The sequence below is a fragment of the Engystomops pustulosus genome, chromosome 8, assembly GCF_040894005.1.
Source record: "Engystomops pustulosus chromosome 8, aEngPut4.maternal, whole genome shotgun sequence".
Classification (NCBI taxonomy): domain Eukaryota; kingdom Metazoa; phylum Chordata; class Amphibia; order Anura; family Leptodactylidae; genus Engystomops; species Engystomops pustulosus.
In genome coordinates, this window is record NC_092418.1 from 60069119 (window position 1) to 60089467 (window position 20349).

Sequence of the window (20349 nt, forward strand, 5' to 3'; positions counted from 1 at the left end):
TCTTTATGGAATCTTATGACTAAGATTGATGAGTATGGCACTCGGCAATCTCCGTCAGCTCCATAGAGATGAATGGGGCAGACCGGCAATGTACCCATTTAGGGAGTAACGAGGGGTCCAACTGAGGTACATCGGACCCTATTGGACCCCTCATTCTCCTGATCTGTGGGGGTCTCATGACTGAGACCCCCACCGACCAGCAAGTTAGGCCCTATCCTACTTGTTTCATGGGAAGACCCCTTTAAATTTATAAAGCTTAATATCCAAGGCATGCTATAAAATATAACAAACACCCTCTCACGGTCATCCACCCTCTAGCGAACTGTGGCTGAAGAATTGTCCAACTGTTTACATTTGGTAGTTAAATAACAACTTGACAGGGACATGTTTCCTAAAGCATTTCTGGTAAGAGAGAGGAAGAGAGATATAAGACAGGAAGTTATATCTGCTTTTAAACCCCCTCCTCACAGTAACATACTGGTCACCTCTAGAACATTGTTAATAAATATCAGGAAAAAGTTCAGAATCATTCTAATATGTGAAACCATACAATTTTTTTGTGAAGACTTGATTTCTTGGCATGTGTGAAGGAAACCCAGGACTGTCAGTCTGCTAATGCCCATATTTTGTTATCACTGGGTGGTCTAATTCCCTATTGACTAGAATAATATGATTTCTAAAATGAACTTCTGATTTTTTTTTCTCTGATATTTCAATGATGCACAGCAATCAGAAATAGTATAATTTGATTGCAGAGATAAGATAAAAAGGTTAAAGGGCTATTTTAATGGCAGTCAAAACGCCTTTAAAGCAGCTGAGTAAGCATTCCCAGCTGTTTCCATGCTCAGCACTAGTTAATGGTGTTATTTTTTCAAGTGGTAAAAAGCCTGTACCTCATCCAGTTTAGGATTTCCCCTTTGCAACTTTGAAAAGTCAAGAGGGAGGAATGATGCTGGTTAGTTCAAAAGGAATTGCATATAAAAAACAACTTCTTAGAAGGACAGCTGGTTCTCTGTGCTGTGTCTTTCACACAGTCTCTTCCGAAAATACATTGTTGACTATGTGACAACATGAAAGTTACACTAGACAGACAACGGGTACATTGAAAAAACCTTGAGTACATGGAAAATCTACAAGCTGTTCATAGTAATGTAATTTTTTTTAACTCTTAACTTTGTGATTAATGCAGCTAATTTTTTTTTAATCCAGATTGCTGCTCACTGATTCTAGTTCTGGTGTATTTAAACAATGCAATTATCTATATTTTGTGTGTGTGTATATGTGTGTGTGTATATATATATATATATATATATATATATATATAAACATACACTCTGGAGGTTCTTAGGGTGGTTGAAACATCAAGATTAATGTCCTATAAATTTGGACAGAAATCAGGCTGTGAGGGGAGTATCACTTCTGACACACAGGGGGAGATATATCAATCTGTATACATCTGAAAACTAGAATAATTTTCACTTGAAATGCCCTGCACCATGTTTTTAAGAGAAAAAGGCTGTCAGGCTTGCGGGATGTGGATCCGCTGGACCACTGCAGACGATGACTCAAGCCACTACCTGGGACCGGAGTCTAAGTGGTACCCGGTTTTCACCAGAGCCCGCCGCAAAGCGGGTTAGACAAGCTGCGGCGTGGTACCACCAGGTCATTCCTCAGGCGTGACTTGTCTGCAGTGACGGCCAAGGTTGAGGTACAGAAACAGCAGTCAAGCTCGAGGTCACAGTCCAGGCACAGGGTCAGGGCAGGCGGCAGAGATGCAACGTCAGAATCCAAACCGGGATCAGCAACAGGAGGTCCAAGCAGAAGGGTACGGGAACACAGAACACACGACAGCAATACGGAGGGACACTGGTACACGGGAACACGGAGGTGGTCAGGCAACACAATCAATGATGCGCTGGCCCTTTAAATTTCCTAGAAGTGCCACGCGCACGCCCTAAGGCGCGGGACCACGCGCACACGGAGCGAGGCCGGGACTCGTGAGCGGGGAGAGGTGAGACGCGCTGGCGTCCACCCGTGACAAAGGCTTAAAACATTATGTATATGAGCCCAAAGGTCTCCAGGCTCTATTAATACTTATGGAGCCGGGAGCCCCTCAAGCTTATTTGCATTATTTTAGAAGCCTATTTTTGTAAAAAAAAACAGGGAATAAGAAGCTAAAAGAAAAGCAGATCCTGGAAGAAGGGTTACACGCCTATATGTCAGTGAGCTTGATTTACAATCTTGGATCCTGGTGGTAAATGTCCTTTAATGTATATGGCACACCATAAGAAGAACAAATGAGCCTCAGAAATTCTAAACCCATTCATGATTATGGTTTGTAAACCAAGCACACCAGTATGTCAGTGTGCTTGGTTTACAATCTTGCATCCTGATGGTAGATGCATATGGCGCAACATAAGTGTCTATCGCTCTCATGCCCCCCTTTCTGTCCTGGAAACCCCACTTTTCTCTACCACTCCTATGCTGATAACACACAGATCTATATTTCTGGCCCAAACATCACTTCTCTATTAGACAGAATTACAGAGTGTCTATCAGCCATATCCTCCTTCTCTTCCCATTTTCTAAAACTTGGACAAATGGAACTCTTACCACTGCAAACTCTCACTGTTCTCAAAAGTCAGCCATCTTAGAGTCATCTTTGACTCTGCCTTCTCCTTCAAGCCTTCCATCCAGGGTTTCATTACAACCTGCTGCCCCCATCTCAAGATCCCCCTGTAGCTGCTAAACTTGACTCATCTCACATAAATATGACTCTTCTCTGCTCATTTTCATGCACCTTTGGAGGAGATTTTAATAGGCAAATGGGTGAGATTTTAAATAAAAGGTAATTCTAGATAGCACAGTTCATAACCTACCTTATTAAATTATTAGCTTATAATTTAATTGGTAACACAATGCAGATGAGCTACGGTTGGTAGTTACTCTGCAGCTATTTACTATCTCCATGCTGAGGCTTTACAGTTATATATTATATTTTTGCGTCCACTAGAGGGAAAGTAACTGGCAATTCCACTATGGCTAAGCTGCAGTGATTCTATAGTGTGCCTAAAGCCCCCCGCAGATAAATGTGGTTGGTTGGTGGAAAATAACATGTGTGCTAGATTGGAGTCTTTGCATCATACAGATAAAAGGACAACAGCACCTCCATCCAGTGCACTGTACTGGGTCTGTGGAAACTGACTAGCAAACGGGTCCAATTCCACACAACATTTTAGTACAGTTGCAATAGACACAAAGTAGCATTGTGTGATTATGGAAACAATGTGAATGGCATCCAGATCATGATGCCTATGGATCATGTGAGGGGAGTTTATCCAGCGGTGGAACTGTTATCCCCAATCCCCAGCAGAGGAATTAGTTATAGCTAGTGCTCAAGCTAGTGGCAGGAAGCCCCCTGCCGGCCCACACCACAGTCAAGCACTGCACACTTGGTGTGGAGATGGTGTGGAGCCATATAACCTTTTGTATCTGCTGTAGACACTCCATGTGTGTGGAGATACAGATTTGTCTTTCTCACTCATGCTATAGATCAGCGTTTCTCAACCCGCGGCCCACAAACCCTCAAGGTGTTGCCCCATTTTATTCTGTTTTTGCCGCAATTCGCACACAGTGCTGCGTGACCTGTCCTGCTGTATAGAGGAGTAGCTCAAGGACCTGTGATGATGTCATCATCACATGACCACCCGGCTTCTCTTCTACACAGCCTCCTGTGGAACAGGGCTGCTCACAATGAGGAGAGGGGAACTAGAACTGTGGGCAGGAGGGAGGGGGAACTAGAACTGGGGGCAGGAGGAGGGGGAACTAGAACTGGTGTTAGAAGGGAGAGGGAACTAGAACTGGTGGCAGCAGGGGGGGACTAGAACTGGTGGAGGGGGGAACTAGAACTGTTGGCAGGAGGGGGTAACTAGAACTGGGGGCAGGAGGGGCCTGTCTGAGTGAGGAGATAGAGAGAGCAGACCAGGTTGGACTAGCTGTCTGCAGAGGGGGGAAGGGTAGTTTTAAAGTAGTAATATTCCAGTACATAGGGAGTAGTATTATAGTACTCATATTCTTGTACATAGGGAGCAGTATTGTAGTAGGTATATTCTTGTACATAGAATAAAAGCCATATAAAAGCCATTTTCTTTTACATAGGGGTAGTATTATAGTAGTTATATTCTTTTATATACTGTAGAGGGTAGTATTTTAGTAGTTATATTCATGTACATGGGAGGAAGGATTATATTAGTTATATTCTTGTACATGGGGGCAGTATTATAATAGTACATAGGGGAAGTATTATAGTAGTTACATTCTTGAACAGATGGGTCAGCTGTATAGTAATATAGTCTTGTACATAGGGGACAGCATTATAGTAGTCATATTCTTGTTCATAGGGGGCAGTATTATAGTAGTTTTATCTTTGTACATAGGGGACAGTATTATAGTAGTCATGTTCTTGTACATAAGGGCAGTATTATAGTACTTATATTCTTGTACATAGGAGGCAGTTTTATATTAGTTATTTTCTTGTACATAGGGGGCAACATTATGGTAGTTATACTATTTTATATAGAGGGCAGTATTATAGTAGTTATATTCATGCACATGGGAGTCAGGATTGTAGTTATATTCTTGTACATATGGGGCAGTATTATAATAGTCATATTCTTGTACACGTGGGGCAGTATTATAATAGTCATATTCTTGTACATGTGGGGCAGTATTATAATAGTCATATTCTTGTACATGTGGGGCAATATTATAATAGTCATATTCTTGTACATATGGAACAGTATTACAGCAGTTATATTCTTGTACATAGGGGACAGTATTATAGTTGTTATATTCTTGTACATAAGGGCAGTATTATAGTAGTTATATTCTTGTACATAGGGGACAGCATTATAGTAGTTATTCTTTTCACCTCAGGCAGTAAAAAAAGGCTAGAATCAACCCTGTGCAGCAGATAATAAATATGAATAACTGTTTGGCTGCTGGGAGGGCACAGTACTGGGATGGACAAGAGCCCCTACATGCAGCCAGTTATTCACAATTACCTGCTTCATGGGTTCAGACAATTTCCACCATCATTAATATTGTCTTGTTTGTGCACTGTATTGTAATGTGCTCTGAGGTGTATGTTACTTATTATACAAATGCACTATTATGGAGTAGTGGTTTCTAAGGGGTATTTACTCTGTACTATGGTTTTTGGCACATCTAGGCCTTTGGTTAATAGTGAGGTCCCCTGAAGGGTAGCGGTATGACAATGCGTCCCTTTGGCCGAAAAAAGATTGTGCACCCCTACTGTAGTATTAACAGCTAATCTGTAACCATAAAAAGAAAAAGAAGACTGGAAGTTTCTGTGTCTAAATAAATCTTACCCACTTTATATTAAATGGTATATAATTAAAAACCTCAGATTATACATTGAAACTCTAGATTTGAGATTTATAGCTTTACGCATGGATGAATTTAAATGCTTGGATATGTAATAAATATTTTGGCAATGTACTGCATATTACACCCCGGTTACAAAGAATTAAGATTGACATCTCATCGCTGTTAACTCCTGTACTGAGATAGTGGCTGCTGGATGATCCCACTGTGGCCTTGGGGTAGATATTTCAGTCTGGATGTTTGCCAAATTCCAAGTCTTATCAGTAGTCCTAAGCACACAAAGCTTAGTACAGCCAAGCATGCTTGTAGCAATTCTTTTCTTTCAGACATGAATGAACTTAGAAATCCTGATAGTCCTTAATGACTGTTCATTTACTGTTGTTCTGGTAAAGCTCTTTGTAATGTTGCCTCATTCTCAATTTTCTCATTCTTGCACACTTACTGATTTAAAGGCAAAGTAATTGTTGTTTTCTTTCCACTGGCCATATGAAATCTATTTTCAGTATATGCTGCATCAGTATTTTCCTTTTCTATATATTAAACATTTTGGCAAGCAAATTTATTTGTTACTACTCATGCTTTATCAATGACCAAGAAGCATTTCATTTCATTATTCAGATATTCTTAAAACATCATGTACATTATCGTTGTGGTGTGATTAATAGGCTAACGTCTGTGGTATGACGTCCCTGTGTGTATTATTCCTGTACTGTCATATCAATTAATTTATTATTCCTGCACTGTAAAATTACTTTGTCTATTATCCCTGTTCTGTGATAACGCCTGAGGAAGCACAATCTGTGAAATGATTGCCGGGGTGCCTGGTAGTGTTGTCATGTAACATGGGTAAGGTAGCCATAGCAGTGTAATGTTTATATATTTAAGGTGGGTTATGGGATTAGATGTATTAGTAGCATGGAGGCTGTAGTTACACGATCGTCCAATATTGTGTGAGGTTTTTTTAATCCCCATGTAATTTATTTTGCAATTACTTGGTACCTTTTGTTGGTACTTTTGTTTATGTGACTCGCTGTGTGCATCACAGTACGCCCCTGTCTTTTTCTCAAATCATACTATACACTCTACCAATTTTATAAGAAGCCTTTTAATATATTTGCATGTAGTTTCTTATTACTTAGAGTTTGTATGTTCTCTACGTGTTTGCGTGGGTTTCATCCGGGTCTTCCCACACTCCAAAAACATACTGTTAGGTTTATTAGATTGTGAGCCCCATGGGAACAAGGACTGATTTGGCAATCTCTTTGTAGCACCGAGTAATCTGTGCACGCTTTATAAATAAAAAACTAAATAAAATTTAAAGAAAAGACATACAGGTTACATAAGAATTTTTCATGTGCAATCATATGTAGGACTACGAGATAATAAAAATGATGTGCATGTATACTTTTATGAAGAAAAAAAATACATCTGGATATGTTACAGTTAATGTTTAAGAAAACTAAGTTATAGGGTCAGCAATTCTTCATCGTCTCCTCCCTTCTCGAACATTGATTGGCCACATGTGAAGGAAAATTCTACTGCAAAGCCAAGTTTTATGTCAGTTTCTTGGAACAAAGTCAAAAGACATGAATAATATAAAGCAGACTGGGTGTTAGTCACCAAAATTACATTGTGGAAAAAAGTGCTGTACAGCTTATAGCATAATACTGCCACCTAGTGGAGAACTGATGAAAATTAAACACAATTCATTCTTCTACTGTGACAATGCTTAAAATGGAGTAAAGTTGTTTGTTCTGTTCTTAATAAGCAAATAAATAATGTAATACAAATGTCCATCTCCTTAAGAAAACTTTTATGGAAACTCTTCAATAATAGTTTGCATATGCTCCCCTTTATAATAACATTATTGAATTATGTCTTCTTTCCTGATTTGAAGAGGGACACGGATCTTATACTGTATTCTTTCTCTGTTGCCATTGCTATCAACAACAAATTACTTTAATAATAAAGTGCAGTACATACATCATGTGATATATACATTCAGATGATATATTATACTATAATTGTTTTAGGAAAATAGTTTTCTCACTCTAAGGTGTGGATAATGCAATAATGAAGATGAAGGGCTGTTGGTACTTTAAATCCCCCACTGAAGCCCTAAGAATTTACTACCCGAATACAGATAGCCACTTGGTTTCTTGTTGGTGCTTAACTGGAACAATTTGTGATAAATATAAAGAAATACCGTAATCCTGATTAAAGCCCGCTATGTTCAGATCACATAAAAGTTTTGAAGCAGTCAGAAGACAAGTCTTTAGAGGACTCCTACATACAGCTGTGTCAATCTTAGCATGACAAATCTAACAGCATCTTCACTGGGGGGGTAGGGGGCTGGGAATCATATGCTAGACATCTGGAAGGAAAGCTATGATTCTGGTAATATGTAAAGCAATAAGTCATGCATACAAAGGATGTGTGTGGGGGTGGGTGAATGCTTTCCAGGCTAGATTTTTCAGCTGTGATATTTGGTTTCTCACAAAAGCTTGGTTAGGTTTTATTGAGAATGTTTACTCTTAGGCCAGATGTTCCTGTAGCAGAATGTTCCAATGACATGAATTACTTCCACAGGAAGTAGCAAAAAATTCACACTCACGTAATTTAAATTAATCTCCATGTTTAAGGAGGTTTCATACACTGTGGTCGACGTATTGTGCTTTTTGTGGCATTTTTTTTGCATATAGGTGCAACACCCCTGTCAATGCATAGGCAGGTGTGTAGTTGCGAATAGCACCCTCTCCAGGTCAGGAGCTGTTAGGGAGACTGATCACCTCTCTAGGAAGGTTCTAGAACAGTGGTTCTCAAGCGGGGTTCTATCGAACCCTAGTAGTCGGTTTCAGTGGTTCGGTGGAGCCTCTGCCACGGAAGTCCAGATACACACATATTTGATTTATCACTAAAGAAGGGTTCAGTAAATGTGCAAATGAAACTGGTGGGTTAGGTACCTCGAACAAGGTTAAGAACCACTGTTCTAGAACTTGGGCATTGTGTAATTGCTGCTGGAGATACTTCTTGGCAAGGCAACAGTTAAGAATGTGAATGTTGTTAGCCAATGTTATGCTTAGTAATTGCTGTAAGGAAGTTGTAAGCTGGTTGGATGATCCACCTGAGCTGGACACACCCTTCGGTTAGATAAAATTTGGGTGTGGAAGGTTCTGGTCTCTCTTTCCCCTGAGGTGTCTCCAGGGAGAGGCCAGAGAGTGCCAAGGCACAGCATTCCTCATCCATGAGGCCTGCAGACCTCCATCACCAAATATCTGCCTCAACCTTGCTGCTGAAGCAGCCATCCTCCAGCCTGAAGCCACCTTGACAGGCTGTGAGCCCATTATCCTGAGGAATCAGATCTGAGCAGCTATCTCCTTCCAGAAGAAGTTTGCTAATATTAAGGCCGTTGCCCACTGTTTGAACTTCAATAAAGAACTGTAAGTTGATTTGCACAACGTTGCCTCCATCTGATCCCTGGATATGGCTGCTTCCCACCACGGGCTTCCACATCCATCACCAGGGACTCATCCTACAGACACTTAAAGGGGTTTCCCCAGGGAAAATCCATTACATCAGCCTCTCCCTCCTTATTTCTTGCACACACCACCTGCTGGAGACCTGTCAGGCTGAAGGTCAGCCCTCCGGTCTCCATACCAGGTACCATGACCATAGTGCACCCTAGCCATCCACTCTGGTATTCTGGGCCCCGGCTGCCTCTAGGCCACCAGGCTAGGCCCCGGTGAAGGATACTGCATAGGCCATATAATTTGCTATTTTTTGGCCCTTTTTAACTGCTGTGGAACTAGTTAGAACTGAAATCTCTTTCACTGGAATTACAAAAAGGTTGGAATTTCAGCATATTGCGCACTGGTTTGGCATTTTTTGTAATCAGAAATTGACCTAATAAATCATGATTGATATGTTGTCAAGTAGATTCACAACCTACAGTTCATGTATCTTTAATGGTCCATTGAAGGGGAAGTTTTGAGACTGGGAGAACTTGGCTTAAGTGCTGAGCTCTATGCCCGTTACTTTATACAACCATTTTGAATGATGCCAAAACACAGGGGCATGAAAGACACATGATTTCAAAGGTGTTAAGATGACAACATACTGGTAATGGTTCATGAAGTCAGTCTCTGCTGACAGTCATTGCATTATTTTTTATGCTCATTGCTGAGCCTATCCCAATAGTGGCTTCAGAATCATAGAAATATGTCTTTTTATTTCTCATTTCTTTTGAATAAACTTTTGCTTTGGATCAAAACACTGTTACAAAAATGAAGTGTTTTTTCCAAATGTTTATACGGGCTCAATGATTTGCACTTTTTAGTACATGTGATACAGTGATAATAATCTGTTAATAATACTAGAAGTATGGGGACATATACAGTCGGAGTCCTGTAGCTATCTCATGCACGGATCCAAGATGGTTGGGAGGCATGAATTGTTATTGAGTAAAGCCACACAAATATTTTGCAAAAAAAGTCCAGCTAACCAGTATTTTGGGGGCAGTTTCTGTCACATTGTGTGCTGTTGATCCCTCCTTGAACCAGAGTAAAATAACAGATTGATCCAGCACCAACACACTGTAGTTATTTGATAAGTTTTGTCTTCAGACTTTATTTGAGAAATTCCAATCAATCCATAAAACATATTCAGGTACAGGGTACATGTGATATCATATTATCTATGTAATTCAAGTTCAACTGCGCTCTTAATCATGGCGTTATTGATTAAAGCATTGCAGCACCATTAGTTTAATATGACATTACTAATTTTGTGTGTGGCATATTATGGGGCATATACTGGTAACTGTGGTTTGTCTGGTAAACTTATAGTAATCTACATTTATCTTTAACCACATCAGGAATAAGCAGCATTAATTGATATGCTGCATGTATTATATGATAAAATATAAATCTCATCCATTATTCTATCACTGTACATTGGTGTGTGCATGTGTTCCTAGCAGGGGTGTTAGTACAGGGGTAGCAGCCATAGCAGCTGCTATGGGACCCACAGTGTCAGGGGGCCCCGTCATCTGGGGTATTGGGTGTGAATATACTGTGTGTGTGTGTGGTGTATATATCCTGTACAGGCAGTCCCCGGGTTACATACAAGATAGGTTCCTTGAGTTTGTACTTGTCACAGTCATACCCGCAATACTTGGTACGGATCGCGGGTGCCCTTCTACATGGTGCGGTGTTCCACCAGCCTGACTCACCTCTCCGAGCTCCTGGCTCTGCTCCGATCCCGGCGTGTAGGCCGCACACGTGCACCTACTTCTCTAGACTTAAAGGGCCAGATCCTGATTAGAGTTCGCTAATCGAGCCTCGCCCTTATAATCCGGCACCTCCCATCACTCCCCGCCGGATCTTCAGCATTCTAATGGAACTTCCAAGGTTTCCACACCTTGCTTCCCACAGTGGTTTCTGTTGAAGTGATTGCCCATCAGCGTTTCCAGACACTCCTGTCTTCCAGCATTTCCAGACTTTCCTACGTGGCGCGGTGTTCCCCCAGCCCCTACTCACCTCTCCGAGCTCCTGGCTCTGCTCCGATCCCGGTGTGTAGGCCGCACGTGTGCACCTACTTCTCTGGATTTAAAGGGCCAGCTTCCTCCTGATTGGAGTTCGCTAATCCGGCCTTGCCCTATTAATCCGGCACCTCCCATCACTCCCCGCCGGATCTTCAGCATTCTAGCATTCTAGTCTCCAGCATCCCCAGATGCCTCCGTGTCTCCTGTCTCCAGTATTCCCAGATGCCTCCGTGTTCCTGTGTGTCTCCAGCGTTCCCAGATGCCTCCAGTCCGTGCCAGCGTTACCAGTGTTTCTCAGTGTTCTTGCTGTCATCCCAGGCTCGTTTCCTGCATATTCTTTATCTTGGCTGTCAGCGAGGGTCCACTGGTCCACAGACTTCTCCCTCTGGACTCTTCTTATAGAGACTTTTAGTTCTGTTGTCTGTGTGACAGCAAGATATGGCCATGGACCCCGCCAAGCCCATGGATCCAATCAAGGACTGTTCTATGTTCTAATGACTCAGACCAGTTGCTGGCAGAGGTTTTCACCCAGCAGTCTCAACTGATTTTTTACCGCCAGCTCCAATCCCGCAGCTTTCCAGCGCTGCTCCGGCTTTCTAAGAACCACTACAGAGTCTCTGGCTTTCCCAGAAGCCTCTCCAGAGTCTCTGGCATTCCCAGAAGCCTCTCCGGAGTCTCCTGCTTTGCCAGAAGCCTCTCCAGAGTCTCCTGCTTAGCCAGAAGCCTCTCCAGAGTTTCCCGCTTTCCCAGAAGCCTCTCCAGAGTCTCCCGCTTTCCCAGAAGCCTCTCCAGAGTTTCCCACTTTTCCAGAAGCCTCTCCAGAGTCTCTGGCATTCCTAGAAGCCTCTCCAAAACCTCCTGCTTTGCCAGAAGCCTCTCCAGAGTCTCCCGCTTTGCCAGAAGCCTCTCCAGAGTCTCCCGCTTTGCCAGAAGCCTCTCCAGAGTCTCCCTCTTTGCCAGAAGCCTTTCCAGAGTCTCCCTCTTTGCCAGAAGCCTTTCCAGAGTCTCCCTCTTTGCCAGAAGCCTCTCCAGAGTCTCCCGCTTTCCCAGAAGCCTCTCCAGAGTCTCCCGCTTTCCCAGAAGCCTCTCCAGAGTCTCCCGCTTTCCCAGAAGCCTCTCCAGAGTCTCCCGCTTTCCCAGAAGCCTCTCCAGAGTCTCCCACTTTCCCAGAAGCCTCTCCAGAGTTTCCCGCTTTCCCAGAAGCCTCTCCAGAGTCTCCGGCATACCAGAGCCGCTCCAGCCTCCACAGCTTCCCAGTGCTGCTCCGGCTTCCCAAGAGCCACTTCAGCCTCTGGCCCTACTGCTTGCAGAGGAGTCTATGCAAGTTAGCAGAGTACCTCTCTCGGCCAAAGAACATTCCAGAGGATATGGAGGATACCCTCAGCTTGTTCCCTGCCATCGGGGTTTGTCCTGTTTCTGTTTTCCTCCTTAGGTGACCCATCACCAAGATTAATTGGAGGAGGCAAAAGAAGAGGCTGAAGAAGAAGAGACTCCCTAAAGAGGGGGGGCTGTCACGGCCATACCCGCGATCCTTGGTACGGATCGCAGGTACACCCGTGCCCGTGCTGCACGTCTCCTTCCCTCCAGGCCGCGCACTCCCACTGCTAGGGCATGCTTGTCGATTTCTCAGGACTTAAAGGGCCAGCGTCCTCCTGATTGGAGTTCTCTAATCTGACATCGCCCTTATAATCTGGCACCTCCCTTCACTCCCGCCGTACTTAAGTTGAATTTGTATGTAAGTCGAAACCATATATTTTGTAATTGTAGATCCAAACAAAAATTTTTTTTGTCCCAGTGACCATTGGATTTTCAAAATATTTCGCTTTAATGGGACCAAGGATTATCAGTAAAGCTTCATTACAGACATCTTACAGCTGATCATTGCAGCCTGGGACTATAGCAAAGCATTCAGAGAGCTTTAACAAAGGTCACAGTGGGCAGAGGGGTCCGTCATTAACTAGGGGTTGTCTGTAAGTCGGGTGTCCTTAAGTAGGGGACTGCCTGTATTTGTATATGATATTGAATGTATGTGTGTATATGTCATGTGTATATGCTGTACGTATGTGTACATGTTACATGGATATATATGGTACTGTATATATTTGTCTATATGCTGTATGTATATGGTGTGAGTATATTCTAAGTGTGATTGTAGCACACATGTGTGAGTAAACAATATGTATATTTTTTAAGGGGTAATTGGGGCCCAATTCAGAATTCTGAATGGGGTAAGTGGGGCCCTGCCTCTGCTGGTTACGCCCCTGGTTCCCAGTCTTCACCAGTAGAAAGCTTCTGAGCGTTAGCTGAATTGTCTAAATGAATCAACTTTTAACCAAATGTATTGTATATATCACTCTCCGACTAGAGATAGAATTCCGCTGTCAGTTTTACAACATGCAATGTAATGATTTAATACAATGCTCTAAGAGTATCTGCAGTACACTGTAACCCAATTGGTAGCTTCTGCATGCTAAATATTCGGATGAAGAATCCTTTGTATTTTCCCATTTCGTGATATGCAAGTCTTCAAATACATACAAATATATGCATAACAGTAATATATCACAATTAACATCAATCTGCGCTTGGTGTTTACTAATCTTTTATATGTGAAAAAAAAATTCTACTTCTGTATTTACAGGGGAAGTGGAAGGTATTGTCTGTAAACAAGGTGATAAAATATACATGAATCAAGATGTCTGGAAGCCAACTCCATGTCAAATCTGTGTATGTGATGGTGGTGCCATCTTGTGTGATGAAGTTCCATGTCCAGATGTGGGTTGTGAAAATCCTGAGATCCCTCCTGGAGAATGCTGTGCAGTCTGCAGAGGTTCATCTGGTGGTCGCACAAATAGCGCAGGTATAAAAACTCCCATTTAAATGACTGATGACAAGAGTTCTAATAACATTTTTTTGTTTCTGTGTATATTTGTTTGAATTGATGTTTAACAATGAGCACACTTTATACACTGGTCTTCTTTAAGGATTTTTTCTTTAAAGAGTAGTCTGGTTATATAAAATATTTAATATATAGCTGGGGGTCTTTAAAAAATAAACTTGTAAACTTATAGTCACCATGCTCATCCAATCATTGTCTTTCTTTTTAAATAGTCTTTATTTCACAATAAAAAACGCTGTGCAGGGTAAAGGAGGCATACAAAATAGTGCAAAAGCGACAATCGCTCTGACAATCAGCTCTTATAACGCTGATTGTGCTAATTGATCATCACTTTTGGACTACTTTGTATACCTCCCTTACCCTGCACAGCATTTTTATTGTGAAATAATTGTGAAGATTATTTTCAAAAAAAGACAGTAATTGGATGAGCGTGGTGACTATAAGTTTACAAGTTTATTTTTTAAAGCCCCCCAGCTATATATTAAATATTTTACATAACCAGACTACTCTTTAAAGAAAAAATCCTTTCATTGATTCCATTCATTATTTTCAAGACAATCAATAATTATCCAAATACAAGTTGTTTTCATGAATACAAATCAACCTAGCTGTTTATGGCCTTCCTGCAGTTTCATGGAATTTCTCACTCCACATTAGTTTGTTTAGGAGCAGCCCCCATGGACTGTCTTTTGTTCTCTTTACCGTTAACCCATGTCATTGCCCATCACTGATTATGTCTGTTTGTATTCAGAGGCCAGCAGGACCATCCTGACCACCACCGTGGGACTCCTACAGCCTGAAACTAATGCTGTGGCAGTGGTCGGGATGTCACTGCTGGACTATTTATACAAACAGACTAGGCAGTGATGGGCGCCACCATTTGTCAAAGGGACATTGGAGACAGATGAGAATGAGCTCTATTTAGTTTTTAATAGCACAATTTTAGGTTTCACATATCCCACTAATTAACTTTTGTTAGGATGGGCTATGCCCCAGTTACATAAAGTAGGTATAGCTTAAAGTATAATCATCATTCTGAGCAAAAAAATACATAATTCTGCTCCAGGTGTAGGGAAAGCTGAGGGAGAGATGAGAGTTTAGGTGTTTGGTTACTACATTAGTGAGGGCTCCTGGCAGCACATGACTGCTGGAGCAGTGAGACATGAGGTAATCAGCTGATTGCAGTGAGAGATGGGGGAGTGTCTCCTGCTCCGTAGTCTCTGCTCCTTTCTGAAGACGGGATGTCCATAGCAACAGCTATCTGAGCAGTCACTGCCATCTAGGGGAAGTCTTCAGAATACAAGAGAAAGGAGTAAGATTCTGGTAACTAATCCAATTGCAAAAGGGCTTAAAATTACCTGCCCTACAACATTATTAAAAGTTTTTTGAAATGACGGCTACACTTTAAATGGTTTTACCATTTCACATAAGCTATGGTCTTATGAACGAGCTTCTACAGTAGCCACCAAACCGAAGTGCAGCAGACATCCGGGAAGCACGCCCTGGAAGAAGCTGACAACGGCGAAACCCAGGGTCGGGCGAGCGAGTGAGCTGGCGTCCCGTTTGTATACTATTTTATGCACATTTTTTTTTACTTTTGTGAGTAGAACTTTTAGAATAAATTTGGAGATTTTATGAACATACTACACTATTTTGGTGCCTACATTCTTCCTAGTTTTCTCTACCATATTGGGTGGATATAAAAGAAAAAATTGCACCTCAAAGATGTTCTGAATAGTGACCCACATCTCGTTGGAAAAAGAGCTTTCCACTGGTGGAATAGAAGTGAAGACTTATCAAAGGATCACTGAAAACAGACTTATTGGAAACATTGGGAGCTCTAGCTTTTTAACTCCTTGTTTGATGTATTAGCGTCAGTGGCCATAAGTGGTCATCCCCTGCTCCTCTCCGCAGCGCCGATGTATGCCTGCCGTACTAAGGTACGGCAGACATACATCATGTGCATGTAGCCAAAGGCTAAGGTTTTTCCCTTAGGAATGGAGCACAGGTACCCATCTTAGCAATAGAGTACTTTCCCCACTACCTTAGTTAAAAAAGCACTGTGTTCCCCCTTTGCAATTGAGCACAGGGTCCCCTCTCAGTAATAGAGCACATATTTCCATCTTAGCAAAAGAGCACAGGGTTTACTCTTAGTAAAAGTGAACAGGTTCCCCCTTAGTAATAAGGGGCTTAAACCTGAGAGCTAAGGGCACATAAGTGTTCGGACATACTTCCACTGCATTTGGAGAAGCTACTACATAGCTCCCCAGGTTTGCCACTTTATACTGTCTGCAGTTTTAAATGATGAAGGCTGCTGATAGATTCCCTTAAAATGTCATATTAAGAAATGCATCTGATTTGATGTTTCTAGTCTATGTATGCCATGTATATTATAATTACTATTTTTTTTTCTTTTATATCTGCAGGTAGAGGAATAAAGGTAAGTTAAAACTATATAATTTGCTGTTATATAATACTACTGTATTCTGATTTCATAGAATTTCTCAATTTAATTTAATAAATCAGAGATTGGCTTTCCTGCAATGCCTGTTTCAGTGAACACCTTGTAATAATAGTGCTTCAGCAACTTTTATTATATATCTTCCTTGTCCCATTCTTGTATATATTTTTAGAAAAGTATAAATAAAATGATATATTAGTGTTATTGCCACTCATTAAATAGTGACAGTGTAAGGACACCCCCAAAAGTTAACACCCTTTTGGCAATTTACTTATACTTCAGAGTTTTCATTTAGTGGGTAATAAAATGGCTCAAATATATTAAAACTGGTGCACTATACATTAGTTTTCCTTCCACTTGCTTTCTACAAGTAGTGCGGGTGCATGGAGAGGGCTCACAGGCTGAGCCATCTCCATAGCCGGTAAGTTTTTGCTGCATATTGTTAACCCGCTGATCGCCGCCAGAAGTTAATAAAAAAAAGTTATTAGCGCCAGAAGATGGCAAAATATATATTTTTTTTTGTACAGAAGGTTTTAATTTTTGTAAATTTATGAAAAAATAAACTTATACAAATTTGGTATCCCCGTAATCGTACCGACCCAAAGAATAAAGTAGACATGTCATTTGGGGCATGCGGTGAAATCTGTAAAATCCAAGCCCACAAGAAAGCAGCTCAAATGCGATTTTTTTTACCAATTTCACTGCATTTGGAATTTTTTCCCTGCTTCTTAGTACATGACATGGAATATTAAATACCACCATTTTGTAGTGCAATGTGTTACGCAGAAAGCAAGCTATCAAGCAGCTCTGTACATGAAAAAATAAAAAAGTTATAGATTTTTGAAAGTGGGGAGTGAAAAATTAAAACGTAAAAGCAAAAAAGGTCTGTGGTGGGAAGGATTTAATAGTGTTGCATGCCATTTATTAATCAGGTCGTTTTCAGGATGTGCACACAGTTGCACCTATTTTTCCTTTGTGCACTTGTCGTTTTGTTGTGGCAACTGAATTGTGTTACATATCAGTAAAAAATGTGATGCAAACTATCAACACACACTACCACACCACTATAAGTGCACAGTACTTAAATGCAAGTGCATTTAAAAAAAAAGCAACTGCAACACAATTGTGTCGCACGGACATAATAAATACATGTAAGACCAACAAAGTCACTTTTCTATATTCAAAACAGAACAAAAAACTGGTGCCGACACAATTAATATATCTGCCCTATATGTCTGGAGATCTGACAAGTTCCCTGTAAAATATAAAACACTGATTATAAAAAGCTTAGAATAAGAATGAAGTACCTTGTGCAGGGAAATACTAAGTGACTTTTTTTTAGTTTGTGTATATTGCACTTGCTGCCTTAAAAACCTCAAAGTGTTTGTTTTATGCATCACTATATTTTTATGCAATCATTTTACAAGAAGTATGGTTGATAGCCTTGATTACCACAGCTTTGTACAGCTACTGCTCCTGCTCATGTGACATTTGTGAAAGGTCTTCTATAATCACTATTGTTTATATTACAATTTGTGTTGTACTTTGGGTGACAATTAGGGAATGTGATCCACCTGCCTCAAAAAGATGGGTTTTTAGTGCACAAGTTTGGTAGGTTGGTATTAGCCTGCTACTTCAAGGTAGTGCATTCCAGAGAATAGATGCAGCTCAAGAGAAGTCCCGGAGACATGAGTGGGAAGTTCAAATTAGGGAATAAAGATTAGAGTGAATCAGTCTGGTTTTAGAGGTTACCATGGTCAAGGAAGGACAGATTCTATTAATGTTTTTGAGGTGCAAGCAGCAGGTGCATGCAAGTGATTGCATGTAAGGCTCAAAAGAAAGGTTTGATTGCAGCACAATCCAAACACAGCGGCCTACTGTAGTTATTGTGATACCTCCCTTAAAAATGTAAATGTCAGGGTTTGCTTGATGGTGGAAAGACACGAGATTCAGTCTTTGAAAGATTAAACTTCAAGTAGAGAGAGCTCATGATGTTAGAAACCGAATAAAGAACATTCTTGAGATGACCCAACTCCACATCCCTGTGTGCTGCTGTCACACATACCATGTCAGCCGCCACTTGAGTTTTTTTTATAGGTTGGGCATAGCTCAGGAAGGGGCAGCTGTCTATGTACTAGGGGGCATGGGCTGCTGGCTAAATATTAGGTGGCATGGGCTGCTAGCTATATATTAGGGGAACACTGATGTGCAGCTACACACATATAGTGGAGGAAAAAGTAATGCAATATCATCTAAATTCTATGTATATCCCCCATGGGGTCTCCTTGTCATACTCAGCTTTTGTTGTTAGCTCCTAAGTACACAATGTGGTTGGCTTATACAAATACAACACCTATCTAAAGAAAAAAAGCCATTCCGACCAAAAGAAAGGCAGAAAAATATATCTTTATTAGCTAATCAAATGATACACAATTTAAAAACCGATAACAGGCTGGTCACAGCAAAACAAGAACACTACACAAAATCAGACAAATATTGCAGGGTAGTATATGGGGGTAGGTGCTACTCTCCTGAGAGAGGTGTGCCCACAGAGATATGCTATAAATCCAAAAAGGAAATGTCTCTGTGGTAGTCTGGGATCAGTGTCAAGTATTTAAAGTGCATAGTGCCTGTGATTCCCAGATGTAACCTAGGACTAGTTCACATATTAATTTTCATTAAATAGGCATACCTTACTGTAAAAGCACATAAATTTGTTACAGCCTATCACAATAGCATCAAAACAGACATATTGCACATACCCATTGTTGCTGGTTCACCTGCCGTCTGAAACAAATGCCCTGACGCGCGTTTCGGCGCTAGCCTTCGTCTAGCCGAAACGCGCGTCGGGGCATTTGTTTCATGTATAACGATCTTCCATTAAAAATGGCTGGCTATTAGACATCATCAGTAAAATTGCTATGTACTGCAATACAGTAGTATTGTAGTATATAGTATGAGCAATCAGACCCTGCAGGGTTGAAGTACCCCAGAGGGTCTGAAAGAATAGTAAAAATTAAAAAAATAAAAAAAAATTAAAAGTAAAAGTTTAAATCATCCCCCTTTCCCTAGAACACATATAAAAATAAACAAACAGTAAAAATAATGAACATCATATCCATCACATCCCAAAATGCCCATTCTGTCAAAAAATGCCCATTCTGGCAAATGAGGTTTAATGTGGATAAATGTAAGGTTATGCACCTGGGGGCCAATAATCCAAAGGCAAAATATGTCCTTGGGGGAGTAAATCTGGGAGAGTCCCTTGTTGAGAGGGACCTGGGGGTACTAGTAGATCATAAATTGAATAACAGCATGCAATGTCAATCAGCTGCCTCTAAAGCTAGTAGGATCTTGTCATGTATCAAAAGTGGAATGGACTCTCGTGATAGGGATGTAATATTACCACTATACAAAGCATTGGTGCGGCCACACCTGGAATATGCTGTTCAGTTCTGGGCACCGGTCCATAAAAAGGATGCCCTGGAGCTGGAGAGGGTTCAACGTAGAGCCACAAAAATGATAAGGGGTATGGAGGGTCTTAGTTATGAGGAAAGATTAAAACAACTAGATTTATTTAGTCTGGAAAAGAGACGACTACGAGGGGACATGATTAATTTATTTAAATATATGAATGGTCCATACAAAAAATATGGTGGTAAGTTGTTTCAGATTAGATCAAATCAAAAGACGAGGGGGCACTGTCTCCGTTTGGAGAAAACAAGGTTTAATCACCAGAAGCGACAGGGCTTTTTTACTATGAGAACTGTCAATCTGTGGAATAGCCTGCCTCAGGCGCTGGTCACAGCAGGGACAGCAGAGAGCTTCAAGAAGGGTCTAGATGCCTTTTTACACCTAAATAACATTGATGGTTATGTTATATAGGATTGTTTCCCCTAAATCCCTTCCTCATCCAATCCCTTCCCTTCCTTGGTTGAACTTGATGGACAAGTGTCTTTTTTCAACCGTATAAACTATGAAACTATGAAACTATGAAACTACTATAAAAAAGATTGGTCCTGGCCAAGAACACTGTAACGG

General features: G+C 41.1%; 1 protein-coding gene across 1 annotated transcript in view; it reads left to right on the forward strand.

The window, feature by feature from the left end:
- Nucleotides 1-20349, forward strand: part of COL5A2 (collagen type V alpha 2 chain) — a 241758-nt gene that overhangs the window by 98280 nt on the left and 123129 nt on the right. The window contains exons 2-3 of the mRNA XM_072120968.1: nt 13590-13808; nt 16274-16287. Of these exons, the coding sequence (XP_071977069.1) occupies nt 13590-13808; nt 16274-16287 (233 nt within the window). The remainder of the gene's footprint in view (nt 1-13589; nt 13809-16273; nt 16288-20349) is intronic.